General features: G+C 38.4%; 1 protein-coding gene across 3 annotated transcripts in view; it reads left to right on the plus strand.

The window, feature by feature from the left end:
- The window catches only part of LOC149948568 (von Willebrand factor D and EGF domain-containing protein-like), a 196,250-nt gene that overhangs the window by 130,180 nt on the left and 39,966 nt on the right, over positions 1 to 26,104 (plus strand). For all 3 annotated transcript variants that reach the window (XM_090173617.1, XM_090173619.1, XM_090173620.1), the window contains exon 2: positions 11,133 to 11,555. In XM_090173617.1, the coding sequence (XP_090029743.1) occupies positions 11,133 to 11,555 (423 nt within the window). The remainder of the gene's footprint in view (positions 1 to 11,132; positions 11,556 to 26,104) is intronic.

The following is a 26,104-nucleotide window of genomic DNA, read 5'->3' on the forward strand; positions in this document are numbered from 1 at the left end:
GAGCCGCCATTAGCAAAATAAAATGAATAATAGTTCGTATTTCTTAGGATAGTTGGCGCTGCAGTTCTCCACAAAGTCACGTGACTACCATCTTTTCAGCCCCCCCTGGACTTTATAGTTTCGCCTATTGATAATACCCTCGATAATTGACACTACAAAAAATCTGTAGTTTAGCGTTTGGCGAAACTGTTCCAATTGTTTCATTAGATTTGCATTGTTGTAATTTGTCACTTTGAAATTAACTGTCGGAGAAAAGTTGTTGTCCCTTTGGAATTAAGGGTGCACTAGGATTTAAAACAGAATTTTTACTTTTTCTTTGTAATTTAATTAACTAAATTTAATTTAACTTAATTTACGTAGTTTCTTTTTAACTTTGGATATTAAATAACACATTTTTACCTCTCCGAGGGGACTTTGTACCCTAGGAGGGGTTATACAACCACCGTGTCTGTCTGTCAGGCCTGCGAACGCGTTCGCATTTTCAGGGCAGTTTCTTGGCTCACTGCGTACGCAGTCGAATAACCGTTTTATTAGTTTAAAGGTTGGCAAAACCACCGTGTGACGGTAAGCGTTAACGGATAAATTTGTGACTGCGTTGAGTTTGGTTGATTGGTTTTTTTTTCGTTAACGCCTACCGTCGCGCCGGTTGTCATGGGTGTGTTTTTCCAACTCCTTCTTATTGACTTTGCTGAGTGTTATGGCAACCTCTCAACGTCCAATGGCAGGGTTTCCACCAATTGTTCACGGTATTCGTCTTAGTATCAATTTGCCATCGCATTGGGCGGGATTTGAACCCGAGACCGCCTGTTTGACAGGCGGACGTTCTACCACAGAACCACCGACACTCATTACGCTTCATCGAAAATTAGACCTTCAGCTTTATCGGAAGCGTATTTAATAGAGTACGAAATTTTGGTTTAATTGATATAGAACAAGATTCCGTGTAAGATTTAAATTCTAATTTAGCGATTTCTCTATTGATTAAAAACAAATGCGCCACCCAGGTTTCGAACCCGCACTTGAGCGCTCTACCACAGAACCAACGATAACTCCTTAGCTAAACTGCAAATAAGACACTCATCGTAAGCATAATAGTTAATAAATACAGTTATAGTGGTGTGTGACGACACTTGGATATATCCTCCGAGGAGAGGTAATATTACGGGCTTGACCGACTTGTTAATTTTGGTTTTTAAGAGCTTTTTTGTTAGTTTTGTTAGTTGCGTGTTTGTGTAGGAAAAGAACTGTTGCGATGGTTCACAGAATCGGTTGAAAATTTCGGTTCGAATTTCCGGTAGCTCCTGATCCCGCTTCCCAAAAACAAAGTGATTCTAATAGAGTTGTTAATTTTCAGGAAATATTTCCAAATAGAGCGTTCCACAAAATCGGTGTGGTGTGCTTTCCCCCTTTTGAGTTCGGAGGAGGTGAAGGTTTGGCCGGTTTTTCGTCTTAGAGAAAAATATTTATCTGGCAAACCCGTAAGAAATTGAGAGTAGTCGGTTTTTAGGAGTAGCGTAGTTGCTAGCCTAGGCTTCATTAATTTCCGGCTTTCCGCGCCGTTTTCTTATTTTAAATGATTTTTGTAATAAATGTATGATGGCAAATAAGCAAAATACTAGTCCCAAATCCACGGGTTTAAAAAGAAACTTAGAGCATGAAAATATCCTTAACCCCAAACATAATTCAACACCTAGGGTCCCTCCTACAACTCCTAAAAGGTACGTCTCTAAAATAATCCTATAAAGACAGAACATAAAACGAATTCTCTTAAACCAAAGAATAACAAAAGTTGTTACTCCTGCTGAACTAGCTCTATAGTCTGTATGAAAAGTTTGGCCGGTTTTGGGTTGATTTTATAGAACGCTCTATTGTGGAAAATTTTCCGCAAATCGGAAAAATTTAAAATTGAAACATACATATTCTAGATTAGTTTAGAGATTTAGTTTTACTCTTGGATTCGAACAATATTAGACTAATCGTGGAATGAAAATTTCCCGAGCTTCTGACAACTATAGATTCTAATAATAATCAGCTAGGCCACCCGGTTACTCTTGCTGAAGCCGGGAGTCAACATTTCAACAAGATGGCCAAGGTTATTTTATAAAAAGAAAATTTTCTGGAAATTTTTCCGCATTTAATATTTCTGGAAAATTAACAACACTAATAATTTGAGACTTGGGGCCAATTCGTCTTTCATCCAGATACTTCTCTACTCAGTCAGACTATATAATTTATGTTTTCTCGAAATAAGATAGTTGTTGGTGAGATATTGAAAGCAGTCGGTTCGGGGTCTCGAAGTAGACGCGCGATATTTCACTCGAATGACGAACTTGTCAAGTCTGACTTTCTCACGTTTCGTCGCAGGCGAGATTGACGTCATTAACCCCTGGAGGTTAATCTTTCTTTTAATGTTCTGCCCCTCCCCCTTTAGAATCTCCCTCGTCTACCCCCGAGCCTGCACAGTTAGCTTATTACGGGCCTGAGCCCGACCAGTCTCGCCTGCTGGTAATGGAAGTAAGGCCAAGCACTCACTGGTCTTCGTAACGTCTCCGTCCTAGGTTCCACAAGCCTTTGCTTCGTAACGGAGACAATGCCTTGTGGAAGGCAGGACGGATACGAAATGGAGAGCCAGTGGGCGCCTAGCCTAAGCCCCTCGCAGCCAGACCAATAATTCCGCTTCTGTTTGACTTTTGTCTCTGGGCTCTCTGCCTTTAATTGCTATCCTCGTAATCCCTCCCTGCTTGGGCCGGGGGAGCCATCTATCGGCGGAAAATTTCGCGTCCATATATTCGTTTCGCGTTTCGTCCGTAGGAATTCTAGATCAATAGGATTCTCTACATAAGTTTACATTCTCTCTCTGTAAAATTGCGCGCTACTAATGCGGCATCCATCAACGGATTATATCGCTCTTACTCGCGTTAGTAAATCAAAAGGCGTCCGTTTCGGTCGGGCCAAGGCTTAACATTTATAAAATCAAAATGGGTTTTTGGGGAATCGCGTCTATAACGCCGCGAAATTGTCGCTCTTAAAAGGTATTGATAGGAATTCGTACACGTTGTATTGGTACGCGAATGGAATGAAGAATTAAAAGACGATTTAGCGTATATCCGCACCTGATAGACCCAACGTTTGGCGTAATGGTCTAGATGACGCGTTATTTCTGGTTCATAAAAAAGGGAGAACAAGCCTGCCTACCCTCGTACGAACCACCCCGAGGGGTAAAAAAAGCATATTCAGCGTTGAAAGTAACGTTATTTTGATCATCTCTTTCCCCCCAATTCGTTTAACGCGTGGCCGGGGAACTTGTACGCCTTCTCGCGTCGCTTAACGTGATAGGGAACGGGCCTGGCCGACTATACAATTATTGTCATTTAGGTAGCCAGGCCTGGCGTGATTCACGAGTCACTACCGAGCATAAATCGGTCGTGATTCTTATAAACGCCACCAGAGGCGCCTTTTTTGAACACCTATACCGGCGCTAAGGCCGGGCACCGACCGAGAGCGCCATCTCTTATCGAAATCATCTCCGGTGGAATTGAGCGAGCGGGAGAAGTTGAATTATGGAAGGGAGAGTGTGTCCGCGCCCATAGAGAGATCTCCCCGCGGAGTCTCGCCACTCCCTCGAAGCGTCCGTCTCCGTCCGCTGAGGGGCGCTGTTTGATAACCCGACATTAAACGCGGCGAATGGTGCGTCATACGCGACGACCCTATTGAAAGCGTACGCTTTTGTCCCGACCCGTATAAAGTCTCGACTGCATCCGAGGAAGTCCGCGCAGATAGCGCCTCATCGCCCCAAATGGGCCCCGGGTTTGTATAAGAAGCGACTATCGCGCTGCTCGAAGAAGCGAGACAGAGCGCCACCCGACGGTTCTTATCGTCCCTAATGGAATTTCCCGCCGAGTATTTCTTCCTATTTCCTGATTCCCGGAGCAGTCGTGTTTAATTGCGTGTTGGTTTACGCACTGACACATTCCCCAACAGCGACTTCGCGTAAATCGTTTCTTTTTTCGGGGTTTGGCGCGCGGGACTCCAGAAATTCCGCGCTCCGGGATCATATTTTTGCAGCTTGCCCTTTTTTTCCGACAAACTCGTTTACTTTTCTTTCGGTTTCCCGCGCGTTGAGACTCGTTTGAGGAATTCCCAGCTCGCTATCAAGACGTCGGACTCGTTATTATAGCGAGACGTGGACGCTGGTCGCGTTCCGAGCATTGCCGCGATCCGTGCGCCGTTTACTCGTAACTCGCCTCCGACAAATAACAACGGGTACGAAGACTATTTTCTATGTAGATTGGAATGACTGGGTTAGTTTATTGCAGTTGTCTCTTAAGTTCGTCCTTATTTTGGGTCATTGACCAGGACATCGCCATGGTATTCCACTTTATCCTTTTTCGCGATGTCGATATTTGACAGTTTCAGATTAGTAACGGTTAGAAGGAGTGTACATTCTAGTATCTATGAATATTGAGCAAGTGGGGTGGCGTAGTGGTTAGGGCTTTCACCTCGCAGCGAGAGGAGCCGTGTTCGATCCCAGCTTGTGGCACTGGGTGAAAACTCGGAACCACTCCTTCCGCGTTGAGTTTGCAAGTTCTCTCCCCACTGGTTTAAGTGGTTTTCCCCCGAGCTCTTCGGTTTCCCCTTCCATAAGAACTTGTTGAGGTTAACGGTAATAGTGAGTGTAGGGAGCTGTTGGCTCGCGTGGGATGAAGGGCTTTCCACCACTCTCATACGCGTTGTAATCCGGCCACCTGAATTAATGGCTTTAAAAGTCGCTCGATGACTTAGGCCTAAGATGGTGGCCTGGGTATTAGCCTAGCTGATTATTATTATTATTAGTATTAGCCTATCACGTACTTTCTTATCATAGTTCGTGGCGTAAGCTTGTCTGCTTTTTAATCACAAAAGGTAAACATGGAAAGCAGACGAACTTTCAACACAAATTATGTGAGGATATGATTTGGAATATATGCATTCCCATATTCTTGGTACCTGAAGGCAGGCGCGGTTCTAGGGGGTGGCCCAATGGGCCCGTGCCCACCCAAAAATTTATGATTTATATAATCTTCCATTCTATTTCCTGCCCCACCACCTATTATTTCCTGAAGTATGGGCCCACGTAAGAATAATTTTCTAGAACCGCGCCTGCCTGAAGGTATACAGTGAAAAACTAATTAGAAATTGAACCAATGAAAAATGTTTCTCAACTTAAAGAAAATCAGAACTCGCTTAAGCTACACAGACTTCAACTTCTGACGTCATATGCATCATGGTCAAGTTGTCAACAAAAAATATGAAATGCAGATACGTTTGAAACTAAAGAATCAGGGTTGCCACGGTACTTGCAGGGTGGGTTGGCTGGTTTATATGATTTAAACCATGGTTTAAAGGGAATATAACCTGCAAAGCAATCTTTCAATTTTTCAAATTTCCCTGTACAGTGGCGCCAAACATTTTTAAAGCGAAAGGCAAGAGCGGTCAGAGCTGCAAGCGTTGGTGTTCCACACCAAATACCTGAGGTTATATTCCCTTTAAATCATAGTTTAAACCAAGTGTTTTTTTTAAACCAATTTTTTTTAATTAACTAAAAATTATTCCATTTTCTTACCAAAAAGATTACATTTCTAAAACATTTACAAGGTGACCATATTTGCTATATTTTCAATACCTTCCTATAAATTCTTAGTATATAACCCGAAAACATTCCGTCGCCGTGTACCATTCTTCATCCTATATTTCACTTTATTTTATCTACTGTTTTTCGATAATAATCCTTATTTTTCCCTATGGTTTTTCCTATATTTTGATTTAATTCCCTTGAAAATTTCCCATTTTTTCTATAAATTTTTCGAGGCATTTTCCTGGTCGCCCTGCATTTATACGAAATTAAATTGTGCATGGTATAATCTAGGCATATTTATTATTACTCATATTAATAGTTGATTGGTAATATCTATGCACGGTTAAACAAAAGCGAAAAATAGATTAAAAGTAAAATAAGGCAGTGTTTAAAGAATAAAACTGATTTAAATGAAATAAAAACTGGTTTAAAAAAAACGGTGTTTATTGTTTTTATTAAAAAAACGGGTTTTTCCAACCCTGGAATTTGAATATGGGTGTATAAATCAGGGAAAAGTCAGGGAATTTTTAAAATTAGTCAACAAAATCAGGGAAATATCAGGGAATTTAATTTCGCTTACAAATAGGAAACTTTTAATAAAATATAGGTTAAAAAATACAAAATCTTGGCACAAAATAAATCGGGGAAAGTCTCCGGAGATGATCAGGGAAAACCTGGAAAAGTCAAGGAATTTGATTGTTAAAAACTATGGTAACCATAAAGAAACGGAGTAAGCGATTGTCATTCTAAAGGCACTATCGGTAGTAATTTTCTCCGTCAAGTTCTCGAATATCACTCCTCGGCTTTATCGGAAAAATATCCCAACCAAGATTGCAACCGAGTATATGTCATTTTGAGTAGTAGCCAGAGCACTCTCTAGCTTTCATTTTTCGCCGGCAACGAAACAGACGGAGTGAGGAGAGATATCTCTGATACTCCGCGTGGCTGAGCCGAAACTGTTAGTGTGCGTCGACGAACTCGCGCCGAGCATTCCGATCTTCTCCGGTTACAAAACGGTTTTTTCTATCTTTCTCTGTTTGTTTAGCGCCCGAGGAACGGCGCAAAAAAAACGCGTCAGTTAGTAAATGGTCCTTACCAAACACGTCGTCGCGTTTGGCTTTACACTCACAGAAACGTAAGGAACTAATTGATTGAATCCGCATTGACAAACAGACCAAATAACTAAATACTTTGAAATAAGCCCGTGGATTGTTAATTTAAAATTTATGAGAACCAGGATATAAAATTTCGAATTTAATGTAAATATTACGTTTTTCTAGAATAAAATTTGGTTAAGAAAACCAAATATAAAATACCCAATTTAAAGTAAAGTTTTATTTTTATAGAATAAAATTTGTTTAAGAATACCAAATATAAAATACCCAATTTAAAGTAAAGTTTTTATTTTTATAGAATAAAATTTGTTTAAGAATACCAAATATAAAATACCTAATTTAAAGTAAATTTTAGTTTTTTCAAGAATGTATGCCGAAAATAAATTTTTTTTTGAACATTTGTAGTTGTATATTCTTATAAAATTTACTTTAGATTAATAATGCATTGAAATACCTAAGAACACGATAGTATGTCATTAGCATTTTTGATACTATCAGTGTAAGTTCGTCCGCTTAATAAATGAAAGCTACAAAATATGTGACGATGGGCTTGCCATCTGAGCTAGCCCATATTCTAGTTACCTTAATTCATTGTTGTTTAGATTGATAAAGCAGGGCCTATTTTAGTCAGCAGATCTACCGTATTTGGTTTGTTCTATAATTTAGTACTAGCCAAATATTTTCAGTCTGGAAGTCATTTTGGGTAGTGGTAAAATGGTGAAGTAATTACCAATGGTGTACTAATTTCGGTTACATTTGGTATAGCTCTAAATGGAAAAATCTTTTAATATACACCCTGTGATAAAGGAGACCAAAATCGGTGATTAACATATTCATTTTACACCCCGCATTTCTTAAATAAATTTGAATTTGGCCAACTTCATTCCTTTATTAGCACATTCATAGCTTGGCAAGGGGGGGGGGGGCATTGGGCAAAAAGGGGATGGCATGGGGGCATAATTTCGCGTATAAATTAAAAATCTAGTGGTAGACCTCATAACAGTTTCTGAAAGAGTAAGTTGCACACAGATTTTCGGAATAGAAAATGAACTACTTTATATTTTTCTCATTCACTTGATGAAATATCGTCGTTAAATTAAAATTAAATTTACATGCAGCGCCCCACTGAACGATAATTTTATAGCGCCTAGTTTGTGACGTCATGGACTATGGTTCTTTCTGAATTTTTCCCACTGCATCTGGTAGATTATATAGTCCCCACTATCCTACCAAGATGATTCTTGTAATATCTTTGCTAGATAATATGGCGATGCCAATTTAGCGCGCGGTCTAAAGGATAAGCGTGAGTGCGTGTTTTTAAAACCACATAAGCACCCACTTACAAAATTCAGTAGTAGAATCCCATAACTCTGTAGGAGATTTTTTGGATATGACCACGGAATCAGTAGAATCTACATTTTGTATCCAAGCCTAAGCTCTATGTCGGGGATAGTGGCCAATGAGAAATAACGGAATCCATACCTCTACTTGGAATGCTTACCCTGCCGTATCGCGTATGGTATGATCACTCTGACGGCTTTGGCCCCGCCTACGATACAAAAAATCCCCTCTGCGCACGGTCCAATCTCAGGTTGTTGTTTTGTTAAGTTAAAATAGAGGTCGGGGATGGTTAACTTTTATTCAAAAGATAAAGCTCTCAAAATTATTCGTAAAACGTTTTGATCAATTAATTTATATTTCTGTATTATCCGATTAATTTTTCTTATAAATTTGTAAAATTAATCGAAAAAACGACGTTTTTTTTCGATAAAAAGCTAAAATTTTACGAATAATACATATTTTTTAATCATTTTCCGAAATATTAACCGGTAAATTTCTTTGATTTTTTTCGGGAAAAAATGTAAACAATCTAAACATGGATAACGATTAACCTTCCCCGACCTCTAAACATAGTGACGTCAAGAAAACCGTCAGAAAATCTGCCGCGATAAGCATTCCAAGTAGAGGTATGGATTCCTGCGTGTAGTCAATGACGTCAATCACCACGCTAAAATTCAAATTGTTTTGACGTTCTACTAATTAACTCTAATTAACTACAAAACGGAAAGTAACGAAACTTGATATTTGGGTACTTTAAACGTAAGCGCTTCGTTTAATAACAAAATTAAGGCGGTAACGAATAATTTGCAACTACTTTTTAATTAAAGTGGGTTGATATTTACTATGTACGCGGTATCGAAGCTATCTGTTAATACGCGGGCTCAAAACGTGATTTAGCCCTCGGCCTAATAGTACTCTTTCGGAATAGCAAAAGGCCCTGTTTTGCGTATTAAGCCACCTTCGCGTACGTGCGTGGATTGCTTCCGAGTTGTGTCGCCAACGCCCAGCGGAGGCTCTCGCCTGTTTAGAGAGTCGGAGATCTCCGCTGGGATCGGCTCAACGTTGGCCAGCGGCTGAAAGCGGCTGTTGGTGGCTATTAGTTAGTCTAAAAGGACTGATACCAACAACGAGCGACTCCCGAGAGTTTTAAAGAGAGAGAGGACCCCGCTGTTTATTCTGGCCGACTGAGAGGGATGTTGCCCTGCCCCGTCCGCCTTCGGGGCCCCAGTCTACTTTACTCCACTCTAAATATACCCGTGTTTATTCATTGGGAGTTTCTCGGTCAGCGCTCTCTTAGATCGAAGCCTATTTATCAGTCGCCAGTATTTGCTTCTACGCGGACGGACGATTTTCCAACTTATGTAACTCAATACATTTAGCGGTCCGCGTCATCTGAGATTACTACAGAAAGTGGGGGGAATTAAGAGTGTCTCTGCTTTTAACTCTTAGGTCATTTCCGTTTTAGCTCACCACCCGTTTATTGTGAGTTTCTGCACGCGAAAATAAACATTTTCGACGCTAATGCATTTACGCAATGAATGGTCATTTTATTTCCATTTATTTATGATTTATTCGCGTATTCTGATATATGGGGGGCTTGGGGAAAACCTTGTAACATCCACTCAAAATAGACTGAACGAAAAATGACTGCACGTTGAAGAATTGTCTCAAATGAGGCTCTAGAACATGTTCATATCGCATATAGTGCTTTATGCTCCAGAGTACTGTAATAAAAAAATTTATATTTGTATTATAAGCAAATTTTGGTTAAAATAATTGATTTATTTTTGTTCTTTATTAAAATATTTTAAATTAGGGAGGTTACTAACAAGGAGACGACCCGAGGTGTTACACACCGATTTTGTTCAAACTCGGGGGATTGGTAGACCTTCATGTAACTTGAAAAATCCTAAAGGGAATTTATTCAATGGGCAACGGTTTTACCATGGCAACGAAAAATGTTTTTGACAACATCAAATGGAAATTTTCCCATTGAAAATAACATGGGATTTGGACCGTGAAAGATTTAAAAAAATAAAAAAAATACCAAAATTATAAATTGTTTTTTAAAAATTTACGAAAAAAATCAAAATTGATCACATTTTGATCAATTTGAACCAAATGGGTGAAAATGAACCGATATGGCTTAAATAGGAAAAATTTCAATTTTATGTTGTCAAAAACATTTTTCGTTGCCATGGCAAAACCGTTACCCATTGAATAAATTCCCTTTAGGATTTTTCAAGTTACATGAAGGTCTACTAATCCCCTGAGTTTGAATGAAATCGGTGTGTAACACCTCGGATCGTCTCCTTTGTAAAAGTGACTGTGAAGGTTTTATAAAAAATTGTAAAAAGTAGAAATTTTTGTACTTTTTCCAAATGAAATTTGTCTACATCTATTTTAACAAAAAATATTACGCGCAATTAGGTTCAAAAAAAATAAAGAATAGGAAATTTAGGACGTTTATTATAGACAATCACAAAATTGTAAATCTTTATTTTTTTCAGTCTTCCTTATGAATTCAATATTTCATAACGTGTACCTTTTTCTTCAAAAGTAAAATAATTTACGCCTAATAACATAAGTAACAGGGAATTAGGAAAAATTATCACCGAACTGATTTTCAGAGCTATTGCGCAATCTAGGCTTAGGTCTCAGCACAGAGCCACCTAGTGTCTAGATATGCCTAAGGCAAAATAATCGTTGGGATAAATAAAAAATCGTCGGGATAAACCAAAAAATCGTTGTGATAAATCAAAAAATCGTCGGGATAAATCAAAAAATCGTTGGGATAAAACAAAAAATAGTTGGGATAAATCAAAAAATCGTCGTCAATAAATCGTTGAGATAAATCAATAAATCGTTGGGATAAATCAATAAATCGTTGGGATAAATCAAAAAATCGTCGGGATAAATAAAACATCGTCGGGATAAATCAAAAAATCGTCGGGATAAATCAAAAAACCGTCGGGATAAATTTTTACTATGTTTCGTTAATTGTCCGCCAAACATTCGACTTTCGACCATTGTCTCAATCGTATTCTTCTTTATTTTCACAGATCCTTGTAATAGACACGAAATTTTGGACGACTACAGGCGATCCACGGACTATCAATCCACATCCTCCAAGAGCTTGATATGCGACCGGACCTTGGAAACGGGTTGGTATCGTTTCAGACTGAACGGTTCTTCGGCCGAGATCCCGACCACGTGCGCCGAGGTCAACCATTGCGGCACCCAAGCGCCCATATGGCTGGCGCTGGGCCCCAACGACCAGTTGCCGCCGGTGGGCCGAGAAGCGACGCTGATGACCTGCACGACGTGGTCGTTTCCGGGGCAACGGCACTCGGCGTGCTGCGTTTTCCGGAACCAGGTCAAAGTTCGCAACTGCGGCTCCTTCTACATCTACCACTTGAAGGCGACCCAAGGATGCCACATGGCCTACTGCGCCACGCCCAGTTTCACCTCGTACCAGCCTCAGGGTAAGGTCCTTTTCACCACTCGCGTGACCGGCAAGCACGCCTCTCGTGTCAAACTCAAACACTACTATTGGTACTGGTTCTACGACCATCTTAGCCAGTATTATTATTACCGATGGGCCATTTACAAGCAGGTTTATTGGTATCGAAAGCGATACAGATACGCTTACCAACACGCGTAAAACGAAATTTATGGTTTTTTTTTACGTTTTTATTATGAAAAATTATAAAGTATTAGTTTAATATTACCTGACTGGCTTGCTGCGATATTTAAGTTTTTTCTCCAAATAATACGGGTACAATCGCTTATTCATTGTGATATTTACGCATTTCCCAAAGAAACTGCGACATTGTTAAATATTTTAAAACCAGTTAAATATTTTAAAACCAGTTAAATATTTTAAAACCGGTTAAATATTTTAAAACCAGTTAAATATTTTAAAACCGGTTAAATATTTTAAAACCGGTTAAATATTTTAAAACCGGTTAAATATTTTAAAACCGGTTGAATATTTTAAAACCGGTTAAATATCTTAAAACCGGTTAAATATTTTTTAAACCGGTTAAATATTTTTTAAACCGGTTAAATATTTTAAAACCGGTTAAATATTTTAAAACCAGTTAAATATTTTAAAACCAGTTAAATATTTTAAAACCAGTTAAATATTTTAAACCAGTTAAATAAATTATTAGTCTAAATAAATTATTAGAGGTAGATAAAAAATTATTTTAAATATAAATATATTACATCTAATATCGACTATTCGGTAGAAAACGTGCCACTATGCCCTTGATTTGGGTGATATTCAGTTTTAAATAAAATTATCGATTATTTTTTTAATTAATTTTATATTGTTTTAATCTGATTGATTTTTTAAACACGTTTGTTATAATTAATAAATATTCGATTTGCGCGCTTAATGAATTTCATTCATTACCAAAATATTTGAAATAATTCGAACTACATAAAAGTTAGTACCGATGATTCCCGCCAATTAATGATAAAGATAATTAAGAATTAAATTTTCTGGATTAAAATTTATCTAGTTTATAGTCTACCTTTTTATCGAATAAAATTAGTCAAAAGTTTCTATTTTTATTCATTTATTTCTAAATGAGAAACTATTTTTATATTTTTTATTTCAATAAATTATAAAACCAATTGTATTGTTAATTAACCGAAAGTAAACAATAATTAATTGCTTAATTCCAATCTTGCTAAATTTTATATAAGCTATATTCATTTGTAGCTTAGAAGCGTTCTACCATACAAAGAATTTATTTATACTTAGGAAAAAATGTTGAGACGTCAGTTTTAAGGAACCAATATCATTTGATATTTTAGATGGAAATTACTTACTCTTCGTAACACGAATGCGATTTAGAGTACCGTAAAACCCATCTCAACATATAAGGGGGAAGACTACAGTGGCCATTGTCTACTTTCGCGCTATTTCAAGCTGAACTCTTTTAATTTTATATTTTAACTTATAAAATTAATATTTAAGTGTAGAACAGCCTCTTATTTAGTGCTTAAAATAATTTTGACAATTTAAAATTTTAAATTAATTAAGTTATTACGTTTTAATTCGGACCCCAGAAGCTAAACAAGTTGGGCAAGCGCCCAAACTACCCTTTAGTTAGGACCTTATATCTCGTTAACTATTAATATTAGAATTATCAAAATTAGTTTAAGCACTAGAGGAAGGTTCAGCCTAATAAGAAAAATATAATTCAATTATGTAATTGTTAAAACAGAAACGTTCAGCTTGAACGAAAAAGAGGCTTTTACTGTATTCTTCCCCCTTAAGTAAAATAAATTCAATTTTGACTATACATTGTGTGTTTGTCATTGACTGTAATCCAATTTTATATTAACAATTTGTCTTTGTGTTGTTATCCTAATAAATGTTTTACGTTCCTTAGTTTGTTTTGGTTTTAATTTTTAATTTCGATTTAACTTAATTTATTCCTTTATCTTTCCTCTAGTCTATTACTTTCTCTTTAAACCGTGTTAATTAATCTTTTAATGCATTTCTCTTCGTTTTTTATTTTTCCTCTCTTTGTGCAAAATTGAAAACAGCGAAGAAACGTTAATCGGATTAATTCGTGACTTTTAAAGACGAAAGTAGATCATAAAGAGATTTTAGAACACCGAATAGTAGAAAATTCCACATCATCAATCGGAGTAAAATTGTCTCCATTGATAACAAGCTTGCATATGTTACGCGTTTCATTTTAATAAATACTTATTATTAAAAGGGTTTTCCCCCGAGCTCTTCGGTTTCCTCTTCCATAAAAACATGTAGAGGTTAACGGTAATAGTTAGTGTAGGGAGCTGTTGGCTCGCGTGGCATGCAGGGCTTTCCACCACCCTCCTACGCATTGTAACCCAGCCACCTAAATTAAAGGCTTCAAAAGTCGCTTGACGACTTAGGCCTATGGTGGTGCCAGGGGCGTAGGAACCGGGAGGGGCAGGGGGGGCAATGCCCCTCCCTAGAATTTTGCTGGGAGGGGCAACTAATGTTATTGCCCCCTCCAACCTTTGGTCAGTTGAGATCTTCAAAAGACTCAAATTATCATTTTAAAAGCATATACAATTTATAGAACCTCAACTGTGTTTAAATTTCAGTCTTTTCCCGCCAATTTACATAGTAGTAACAAGTACACATGCATTCGGAGAAGCTACACTCCATTAAAAATTAAAAACCATTCTCCAGACCCCTTTTCGTTTATCTTTGCCCCCTCCAACTTCTAGAACGTTCCTACGCCCCTGGGTGGTGCCAAGGGTATTAGCCTAGCCTAGCCTAGCTGATCTCGTAAGAGAGATATATTATCAACCATAAATCTATAATATTGCTCCATAAGTTTGTCACTTCGGGGAATATTTTACTGAGAGCTAGTAACGGAGTGACGTCATCACGAGAAGAAAATCTCCCCCTAGCGAGGCGCTGTCAAAGGCTACGTGTGACGCTTTAGAAAGCGGACGCGAAACGGCGACGAATCCCGTAATGTAGTCTGTCTCGTGAATAGCTCTCAGTAAAACTTTTGCGTGTGAAGAATAGAAAGTGTCACACTTATGTAACCACAGGGCGCCCAGAGGTCCTATAATTCCTATAAAATCCTATATTTTCCAAAATGTCCTATAACATCCTATATTTTTAGCAAAATCCCCAAAAATCACTATAAAATCCTATATTTTCCAAAATGTCCTATAACATCCTATATTTTTAGCAAAATCCCCAAAAATTACTATAAAATCCTATAATTTGGATACTTTCAAATCACGCCACTCAGATAAATTGCTATATTTAGCTATAGGATGGTTAGTTACTAGTATAATTTGGTGATAAAATGGTTAAATAGTTGGTTTTTAAGTGAAAATCAAAGATTTATTTCACTAAATATACATTTTGGTCTTAAATGCATAAAGTTAGTAAATGAAATAGCATATATAGTCCTATTAAATCCTATAAGTACGAAAAAATAGTCCGATAAAGTCTTATATTTTTAGAAATATAATCCTATTTCTCCTATAAAAAAATTGAAGATTTGAGTGGGGGCCCCGTATCCAACACTAACACTCGGGAACAGTGGCGTAACTTTCGGTGAGCGCCATGGGACAACTTGACAGAAGGCTAGATTGCGGCCGCTACGCTACGTGTTGCCGCCATTTTCCCGAAATTTTCCCGCCAAGCGCGCGCTAAGCTTCTTACAAGGATGCTGGCGCGTTTATTCCTCCTACTTCGCCTCCGTTCCTATCCTCTATGGATTTACGAACCTTGCCGGAGTCTGGAATTTCATCCCTTACTTCTAACGTCGTTGGTTCTGTTCCACCGAAATTTTTATATTATTTATTGATTAAATTCCCAACGCTATAAAAACGAGATCCATCAGTCCTTCGACAGCGTTTTTAAAGTGTACTAAGTGTACATTGAGTTGAAACTCCATATGCGTACACTTAATTTTGCACGAATCTGAATTTTAATTTTATCTTTTTTTTCAGAGAACAAAAATATATTTAGAAAAGTTCTTAAGAAATGGCGCCTCTGAAAGTGGCGCCCCTTTGGGTCAAATTGACCCATTTGCCCCACGTAGTTACGCCACTGCTCGGGAAACATAAATTATCCGAGTTAATTCGGCGGAAATGTTTCCAGCAATATATTAATAGCTTGGGTAACACGAAAATTCCAGTTTGTTTAAAATCTCTCGATGGCTTTATTTACCGAGGCCCTAACTGAGCTAATGAAAGTAAACGTGAAACAAACGAAACAGTTTCGCTTTCAAATCGTGACTGGAGAAGCTTTGCTAGTGGAAGAGGTCTTCTTTCGCGTCAACAACATACTCGGTACGCGCGCGGGCGCCACCTCGCGTCGACTATTTGAAAATAATCTCTCCCGCCGTAGTCTCGGAACCAGATGTCGCTGCTAGCCTTCCAGGCGATTACGGAGCGGATAATGAGTAAAAAAGAACTGCTTAATTAGACTCAAATTCCAGATGTTTGATCCCCTTAATTGGAAAGACCCTTAGACCAGCAACCCCAACCCCAGTTCTCTCTGGCGCGTCTTCTATTTGAAGATCTGAGGGCGACCAAAGTTTGGAGGATGGGTTGATTCCGAGGTTCCTGTAAGCGCTCAAATTGGTTAGTTCCTCCATATTTTTGACGAGGGGGTGTTCGTTTTGTTGCGACTTACACGAGAAAGGTAAAAGGTTCCGGTTCTCTAAAGCCAGGTTCACACTTGCCCCTAAAATCGCTTGGTTTTAGACAGGGGCATTGGGGTGGCGGAGTGGTTCGCACTTTCGGCTCGCAGCAAGAGGAGCCTGGTTCGATCCTAGCTTGTAGCACTGGATGAAAACTCGGAACCACTCCTTCTGCGTAGAGTTTGCAAGTCCTCTCTCCACTGGTTCAAGGGTATTTTTCCCGAGTTCTTCGGCTTCCCCTTCCATAAGAACTTGTTGAGGTTAACGGTAATAGTGAGTGTAGGGAGCTGTTGGCTCGCGTGGCATGCAGGGCTTACCACCACCCTCCTAACGCATTCTAACCCAGCCACCTTAATTAATAGCGTCAAAAGTCGCTTGATGACTTAGGCCTAACGTTGTGCCTTGAGTATTAGCCTAGCTGCTTATTATTATTATTGTCAGCTAAGTGGGGGCCAACCAAGTACTTCGACCGTGGGGTTTATCATAGTTTTGGCGCTCTAGGCACGTGCCTACTCTGCCTAATGGTTAATACGCAATTGGTTTTTGATAACTAGTTTTCAAAACCAGCGTGATAAATCGCTTCGTGTTGGTTCGGGAAGCAACTCGTCCAAATCGGTTCGCTCAGAATCGCTTTCAAAACGACGACAAGGAGGGGAAATATTATTGCTCGTATTTTCCAAAATAATGGGAATAAATTTCTAAATAATGTCAAATAATATTACCGTATGTATAGTAAACGTAATTAATTAATTGTTTTGGGATAAATTTTAGTATTTTCAAAATTCTGGTCATAATTTGAAATGACGTTAAGCCTTGGCTATATGCGAACCGGGGCGATTTCGCGCGTGTGAACCAAGAATTATAGTCGGTGGTCAAAACTGGCATTCAAACCGACCTAAACTGGCTTTTAAGCACTAGTATGACCGTTGTTTGCGTCATTTTATACCATTTAGTTTAATTTTTAAAGATCGTGGATTTTTGACGCCTGTAGAAGTGTTCCACACGCAATGCAATGGCGTTCAGGGCGAAGTTAATTTACAAGGTTGCGACCTATTAAATCTCGAAATTCAGTTGAATCGCCTGATTCTAATAAAACAGTAGCGTAGCCAGCATTTTGGTTGAAGGGGGGGGGGGTTTGCAATAAAACAAAAACCCGGCACAACCTCTGTAATAAATCCCTTCCTCTATCGTTGTCACATCCTTTCGAAGCGCAGTGGTTTCGTGGACGTGCACATTTGAAAAGACCGAAAAACGGCAAAAAAAAGTGCGTCGATAAATTATTTTATTTATAACAAGCACAAGTTAAAAAATATATACACATATTAATTTAATCTAATCATAAGTGACGCTAATTTTCTTACGGAACCTTTTTCAACACTGACTTTCTCAACCTAGTTCCGACCTGAACTCTCAACCGAACCGATGAGTATATTAGCGTCCTTAGTAGTAGCAGAAGCCTATAATAAGAGAAGTCTCTAACTCGCCCAAAATCGTGAAACGTCTCGTTTTCGAACTAGAGGTATTCGGAGGGATACAGATTTGTTACGGCGATTTGTGGCCAGAAAATATAGTCCCCTCGTTTTATTCATACCGAGGGACTTCAGGTGCACAAATCAGCAGTGAAATCACTTGAAATCACGTAAATTTGGTAGCTTTAATAACTTTAATCAATTAAATATTGAAATCACTTGAAATCACGTAAATTTAGTAGCTTTAATAACTTTAATCAATTAAATATTGAAATCACTTGAAATAACGTAAATTTAGTAGCTTTAATAACTTTAATCAATTAAATATTGAAATCACTTGAAATCACGTAAATTTAGTAGCTTTAATAACAAATATTGAAATCACTTGAAATAACGTAAATTTAGTAGCTTTAATAACTTTAATCAATTAAATATTGAAATCACTTGAAATAACGTAAATTTAGTAGCTTTAATAACTTTAATCAATTAAATATTGAAATAACTTGAAATCTGAAATCAGATGTACAAAATTTCTAACATTGGAATGATTGTATAGCCCCTCGATTCATACGCGAGCGGTAGCGGAGAAAACATTTGAAAAATGCGGACGATTCTTTACATTTTAGCTCGTGGAATTCCCATAGGATTTTTCCGGGGATTTTAAATTTTGAGTGAACTTGGTAATTTCTACATTATAAAGGTAATAAATGTTAAAAATATTATTTGCTCTCATAAATATACGTACTAATGAAGGCGATATCTCCGTATAATTTCTCAATACGCTTTGAAAAACCTTAAGCCTTGCCCGTCTTTCGCGTTTAATGTTTTAAACCAAGGATAATCTATACCTACGTTTCAGGTTTGCCAACCGACGTTTTGGAGAGCAAACTACTTTTCGCTACAAAGACTAAATATGGCGCTGACTAGATTCGCTAGTCCTAGGCCGCGTTCATTTCTTCTTCGCTTCGTGTCGAAAACAAGACGTTTCAAAAGTTTTACGTTGGCGGTATAGGGAGTTAGATGCTTCTCTTATTATAGCCTTCTGGTAGTAGTAAATTACGCCTTGGACATGTTTAGACACTAGGGGGCCCTGTGCCGAAATAATAAATTTGGTGATAATTTTTGCTGTTTGTCATACTTAATTATATTATGTTACAAAGCCCTATTACTTATATAATACGTAAAACGTTAAAACATAAGTCTATCAAACAAAATAATTTATGCTAGCGCCTATAACGTTCCATAATATTTTAGTCTTAAAGGGGCTGGAAAGTGGGGTTTTGAAAAACGTCATCCGTGACGTCATTAACGAAATTTGGCGCGTAGAACTACTTTTTCTCAAGTTCGCGAAGACGTAAACAGGCACCGCTGTGTTGAGATTTTTGTATGACGAAATCCAGCGTGGTCTTGGTTAGTGTTATAGCTGAGCTCGTAGGAAGTTTTCAAATTTCATTAATCTTTATTGAGATTTAGTTTAGTGAACAACAAATGTTTAACGAAAAATTCATTTGAGTGATAAGGTCTTTTGGTAGTAGTGTGTTCGTAATTTTTTTAATTATTATTTACTAGTTTCATCGAATTTTGTAAAAAAACGCTAGATTAATCGAAGCCAATTTCTTAGGGCCTTGGTTTCACTGGAGCATTTTGATAAACCTTAGTACTACACCACAGTTTTTTGCCTTTTCCCACTTATCTAATTCACCAACAAGAGATATTTTCGTATCATCACGTATCCGTTTTTTATTTGAATTAAACTTGTTCATTAACATCATTATAATTAAATAAATATTAAAATACTAGAACCAAAACCACGTCCACGAAGGCCCGAATATCTTAGTTCGCGTATGAATACCTCTCACTAGTCTCTCTCGGGTCGCTCCTCACTATTTTCAAAACATCTCCGTCAGAGCCAAATTCCTCAAGCGGGGAAAAAAGGAAATAAAGCAGGGTCCGGATTTTTTTGGAGATACCACGTCACTAGACGATTTCAAAACCCCACTTTCCAGTCCCTTTAAAGGGAGTACTTATTTCTATTACGTTACTTATGACCTCATTTAATATGAATTTATCTGACGAATAGAAACAAAACAAAAACATCAAAGACAACAAAAGTTCCGTATTTACTAATCCTTCTATTAATTTATCAATGGCGAATAAAATTGTTAGTAAAAAAATGCATTGCTCGCGTGGCATGAAGGGCTGGCCACCACCCTCATACGCATTGTAACCCGGCCACCTGAATTAATGGCTTTAAAAGTCGCATGATGACTTAGGTCTAAGGTGGTGCTTTGGGTATTAGCCAAGCTGGTTATTATTATTATTACTACAAGTGTCATACTTAATCGTTACGATACTTTTGCGAATAAAAGGAATTAGGAATTTCCATCCGGAGGCATTTTGATTTAAGAATGTCTGACTGAATCAATTCCATCAAATATGGATGAACTTAAAAGGAAGCGGTATATAATTTAATAAATCCGCTGCTAGTTTTTTATTATCTTCCATTTCACAATTTTGGAAATATTGAAAAGAAGTTTCTATTTCTTTTATTAACGGCGAGATAGCGAGCCCAGAAAAACCAATCGCGACGTTCCCCAAAAGAACACGCGCCTTTGTGTTAAAGGGCAATGCTTGAAATTAAATTTGTTTTTGGGTTCGAGCTCTATAGATCCCTATTGTGGTACACGGGGCGCTATCGGCCGCGCTTCCAGGGGACAATGTCTTAAACCCCAGCGTCGTCGTATGAAAAGAGGTTTCGTTGTCATACGACGCTCGGCCTTACATCGCCTTGAGAAAAGTGAACAGCCTCTATTGGCTGTCTCTCGAAGGGACAATGTTCCCCTTTTATATTGTTGGCTCTTCCATCTAACCCTTCTTTGAGGATGATAAGCCTTGGTTCGCGCCAAGGCCCGGTGTGAAATCCACGTTAAAGTACAAAATACAATAGAAACAAAATACATTTCGGCTTTTATTTTATTTACGTTTTTTTCTCTACCTCTATAAGAAGCTTTTACAACACAAAATGGACGACGTAAAATTCGAATTGTATAAATTGATTCCATTTTCGGTGTCTTGCTGCTTCATTTTATTGCTTTTAGTCTGTTACTTTGATGTAAACTTTCAGGACCAAGATCATTTTTTAAGGCGTGATACCGCGATAAATTTAATATTGGGCTTCTACGATTTTTTTTTTGTACTCGAAATCAATGTTACCTGAGACGTCTATATTATGAACTAAATCAGAAAATCATCTGGCAGAAATATGAAACTCGTTGATCCACCATTTGTCTTAAGCCACTCACAAGGAGACATCCCGAAGTGTAACCCACCGATTTTGTTCAAACTCGGGGGATTGGTAGACCTTCGTGTATCATGAAAAATCCTAAAGGGAATTTATTCAATGGGCAACCGTTTTGCCATGGCAACGAAAAATATTTTTGACAACAAAAAATTTAAATTTTCCCATTGAAAATAACATGGGATTCAGACCGATTCCTAAATGCCAAAAATAGAAGAAATAGATAAAATTGACAAAAAAAACCATCAAAACTGATCAACGTTTGATCAATTTGAGGTCAAAATCCCATGTTATTTCAATGGGAAAATTTAATATTTTGTGTTGTTAAAAACATTTTTCGTTGCCATGGCAAAACGGTTGCCAATTGAATAAATTCCCTTTAGGATTTTTCATGATACATGAAGGGCTACCAATCCCCCGAGTTTGATTTATCCTTGTCAGTAGATGGCGGTAGCTGTCTTCCGTTTTTAAATAAGAACAACGACCCAGCAACAACGTTCTCACAACTTAGAACTTAGCACTCAAGCAAAAAGAAATTAACGTGATAATTTTCTTAGAACAATCAACCGTTTTCTGTACTGTTGTTAGTCTTTGGTTACGTATTATTTTAAAACAGGGTTACCATATTCTTTTCAACGTAGTAACGGATTTTATACTCGTGACGATGGTCCAGATAACGTTCGAAAATATTGTTATTAAAATAATATTTGTTATCGACCCTTTGGAATTTTAGTCCAAATTAGCGTTGGAAAATATGGTTTACTTAAAGGCGAACGGTCAAGCTTTAACCAGTTAGATAGCCCTAAAGCCCATTAAAAACTAAAATTTATGGTGAAAACTGTATAAAAAATAAAGAGTGGTTAATTTTTAATAAAATAAAGAAATTTCGTGAAATCGAAAAGCGCGCGTCCCCCGCGACACCTGGTGAGAAGTCGGTGAGACGGAAAAACAACGTAAAAGCGCGCGCTGCTGAAGACGCAAAAAATATGTTTTGCACGCGCGGCGCGTTCCAGCTATAAGAGACCTAAGCCTAAATTGCGCGATTTTAAAAGTTAGGATAGTTCGCAAACCGCTCATACGGGGTTAGGGGCGCTGGCGGCAGCCCCTAAGATGGCGGCGAAAATTCAAACCCAAACACCTGGCGTTATTTTTCGTTTCAACTTTTTGGGCCAAAAGCTATTTTCTCAAGACAAAAAAAGGTACGTGTTAGTATATTGAACGTCTTGTTAATCTTTTGATACGGAAATAAGGCCATATTTGGAAAAGCTTGGCCGTTCCCCTTTAACTCTAATAAGTGGATTCCAAATCCCTGCGTTTGATAGTGGTAGCTGGTAACAGTGATTTCCACTTTTGTACATTAGATTTTAAGGTTCTATCATAACTCAAAACATACAGGAGCTATTTTTGTTGTCCATAGATTAAAGGGGCTTCTTCCAGAGTTCTTTGGTTTACGAGTTATCTCTCCATAGATTAAAGGGGCTTCTTCCAGAGTTCTTTGGTTTACGAGTTTTCTCTCCATAGATTAAAGAGGCTTCTTCCAGGATTCTTTGGTTTACGAGTTATCTCTCCATAGATTAAAGGGGCTTCTTCCAGAGTTCTTTGGTTTACGAGTTATCTCTCCATAGATTAAAGGGGCTTCTTCCAGAGTTCTTTGGTTTACGAGTTATCTCTCCATAGATTAAAGGGGCTTCTTCCAGAGTTCTTTGGTTTACGAGTTATCTCTCCATAGATTAAAGGGGCTTCTTCCAGAGTTCTTTGGTTTACGAGTTATCTCTCCACAGATTAAAGGGGCTTCTTCCAGAGTTCTTTGGTTTACGAGTTCTCTCTCCACAGATTAAAGGGGCTTCTTCCAGAGTTCTTTGGTTTACGAGTTATCTCTCCATAGATTAAAGGGGCTTCTTCCAGAGTTCTTTGGTTTACGAGTTATCTCTCCATAGATTAAAGGGGCTTCTTCCAGAGTTCTTTGGTTTACGAGTTCTCTCTCCACAGATTAAAGGGGCTTCTTCCAGAGTTCTTTGGTTTACGAGTTATCTCTCCATAGATTAAAGGGGCTTCTTCCAGAGTTCTTTGGTTTACGAGTTATCTCTCCATAGATTAAAGGGGCTTCTTCCAGAGTTCTTTGGTTTACGAGTTATCTCTCCACAGATTAAAGGGGTTTGTTCCAGAGTTCTTTGGTTTACGAGTTATCTCTCCATAGATTAAAGGGGCTTCTTCCAGAGTTCTTTGGTTTACGAGTTATCTCTCCATAGATTAAAGGGGCTTCTTCCAGAGTTCTTTGGTTTACGAGTTATCTCTCCATAGATTAAAGGGGCTTCTTCCAGAGTTCTTTGGTTTACGAGTTCTCTCTCCACAGATTAAAGGGGCTTCTTCCAGAGTTCTTTGGTTTACGAGTTATCTCTCCATAGATTAAAGGGGCTTCTTCCAGAGTTCTTTGGTTTACGAGTTATCTCTCCATAGATTAAAGGGGCTTCTTCCAGAGTTCTTTGGTTTACGAGTTATCTCTCCATAGATTAAAGGGGCTTCTTCCAGAGTTCTTTGGTTTACGAGTTATCTCTCCACAGATTAAAGGGGTTTGTTCCAGAGTTCTTTGGTTTACGAGTTATCTCTCCATAGATTAAAGGGGCTTCTTCCAGAGTTCTTTGGTTTACGAGTTCTCTCTCCACAGATTAAAGGGGCTTCTTCCAGAGTTCTTTGGTTTTCGAGGTCTCTCTACACAGATTAAAGGTGTTTGTTCCAGAGTTCTTTGGTTTACGAGGTCTCTCTCCACAGATTAAAGGGGCTTCTTCCAGAGTTCTTTGGTTTACGAGTTATCTCTCCACAGATTAAAGGGGTTTGTTCCAGAGTTCTTTGGTTTACGAGTTATCTCTCCATAGATTAAAGGGGCTTCTTCCAGAGTTCTTTGGTTTACGAGTTATCTCTCCATAGATTAAAGGGGCTTCTTCCAGAGTTCTTTGGTTTACGAGTTATCTCTCCACAGATTAAAGGGGTTTGTTCCAGAGTTCTTTGGTTTACGAGTTATCTCTCCATAGATTAAAGGGGCTTCTTCCAGAGTTCTTTGGTTTACGAGTTATCTCTCCATAGATTAAAGGTGTTTGTTCCAGAGTTCTTTGGTTTACGAGTTATCTCTCCATAGATTAAAGGGGCTTCTTCCAGAGTTCTTTGGTTTACGAGTTATCTCTCCATAGATTAAAGGGGCTTCTTCCAGAGTTCTTTGGTTTACGAGTTATCTCTCCATAGATTAAAGGGGCTTCTTCCAGAGTTCTTTGGTTTACGAGTTATCTCTCCACAGATTAAAGGGGTTTGTTCCAGAGTTCTTTGGTTTACGAGTTATCTCTCCATAGATTAAAGGGGCTTCTTCCAGAGTTCTTTGGTTTACGAGTTATCTCTCCACAGATTAAAGGTGTTTGTTCCAGAGTTCTTTGGTTTACGAGGTCTCTCTCCACAGATTAAAGGGGCTTCTTCCAGAGTTCTTTGGTTTACGAGTTATCTCTCCACAGATTAAAGGGGTTTGTTCCAGAGTTCTTTGGTTTACGAGTTATCTCTCCATAGATTAAAGGGGCTTCTTCCAGAGTTCTTTGGTTTACGAGTTATCTCTCCACAGATTAAAGGTGTTTGTTCCAGAGTTCTTTGGTTTACGAGGTCTCTCTCCACAGATTAAAGGGGCTTCTTCCAGAGTTCTTTGGTTTACGAGTTATCTCTCCATAGATTAAAGGGGCTTCTTCCAGAGTTCTTTGGTTTACGAGTTCTCTCTCCACAGATTAAAGGGGCTTCTTCCAGAGTTCTTTGGTTTACGAGTTATCTCTCCATAGATTAAAGGGGCTTCTTCCAGAGTTCTTTGGTTTACGAGTTATCTCTCCATAGATTAAAGGGGCTTCTTCCAGAGTTCTTTGGTTTACGAGTTATCTCTCCATAGATTAAAGGGGCTTCTTCCAGAGTTCTTTGGTTTACGAGTTATCTCTCCACAGATTAAAGGGGTTTGTTCCAGAGTTCTTTGGTTTACGAGTTATCTCTCCATAGATTAAAGGGGCTTCTTCCAGAGTTCTTTGGTTTACGAGTTCTCTCTCCACAGATTAAAGGGGCTTCTTCCAGAGTTCTTTGGTTTTCGAGGTCTCTCTACACAGATTAAAGGTGTTTGTTCCAGAGTTCTTTGGTTTACGAGTTCTCTCTCCATAGATTAAAGGGGCTTCTTCCAGAGTTCTTTGGTTTACGAGTTCTCTCTCCATAGATTAAAGGGGCTTCTTCCAGAGTTCTTTGGTTTACGAGTTCTCTCTCCACAGATTAAAGGGGCTTCTTCCAGAGTTCTTTGGTTTTCGAGGTCTCTCTACACAGATTAAAGGTGTTTGTTCCAGAGTTCTTTGGTTTACGAGGTCTCTCTCCACAGATTAAAGGGGCTTCTTCCAGAGTTCTTTGGTTTACGAGTTATCTCTCCACAGATTAAAGGGGTTTGTTCCAGAGTTCTTTGGTTTACGAGTTATCTCTCCATAGATTAAAGGGGCTTCTTCCAGAGTTCTTTGGTTTACGAGTTATCTCTCCACAGATTAAAGGTGTTTGTTCCAGAGTTCTTTGGTTTACGAGGTCTCTCTCCACAGATTAAAGGGGCTTCTTCCAGAGTTCTTTGGTTTACGAGTTATCTCTCCACAGATTAAAGGGGTTTGTTCCAGAGTTCTTTGGTTTACGAGTTATCTCTCCATAGATTAAAGGGGCTTCTTCCAGAGTTCTTTGGTTTACGAGTTATCTCTCCACAGATTAAAGGTGTTTGTTCCAGAGTTCTTTGGTTTACGAGGTCTCTCTCCACAGATTAAAGGGGCTTCTTCCAGAGTTCTTTGGTTTACGAGTTCTCTCTCCACAGATTAAAGGGGCTTCTTCCAGAGTTCTTTGGTTTACGAGTTATCTCTCCATAGATTAAAGGGGCTTCTTCCAGAGTTCTTTGGTTTACGAGTTATCTCTCCATAGATTAAAGGGGCTTCTTCCAGAGTTCTTTGGTTTACGAGTTATCTCTCCATAGATTAAAGGGGCTTCTTCCAGAGTTCTTTGGTTTACGAGTTATCTCTCCACAGATTAAAGGGGTTTGTTCCAGAGTTCTT

Source organism: Leiobunum rupestre, chromosome 4 (assembly GCF_980474605.1).
Source record: "Leiobunum rupestre chromosome 4, qqLeiRupe1.1.hap1, whole genome shotgun sequence".
NCBI classification, from domain to species: Eukaryota; Metazoa; Arthropoda; class Arachnida; order Opiliones; family Sclerosomatidae; genus Leiobunum; species Leiobunum rupestre.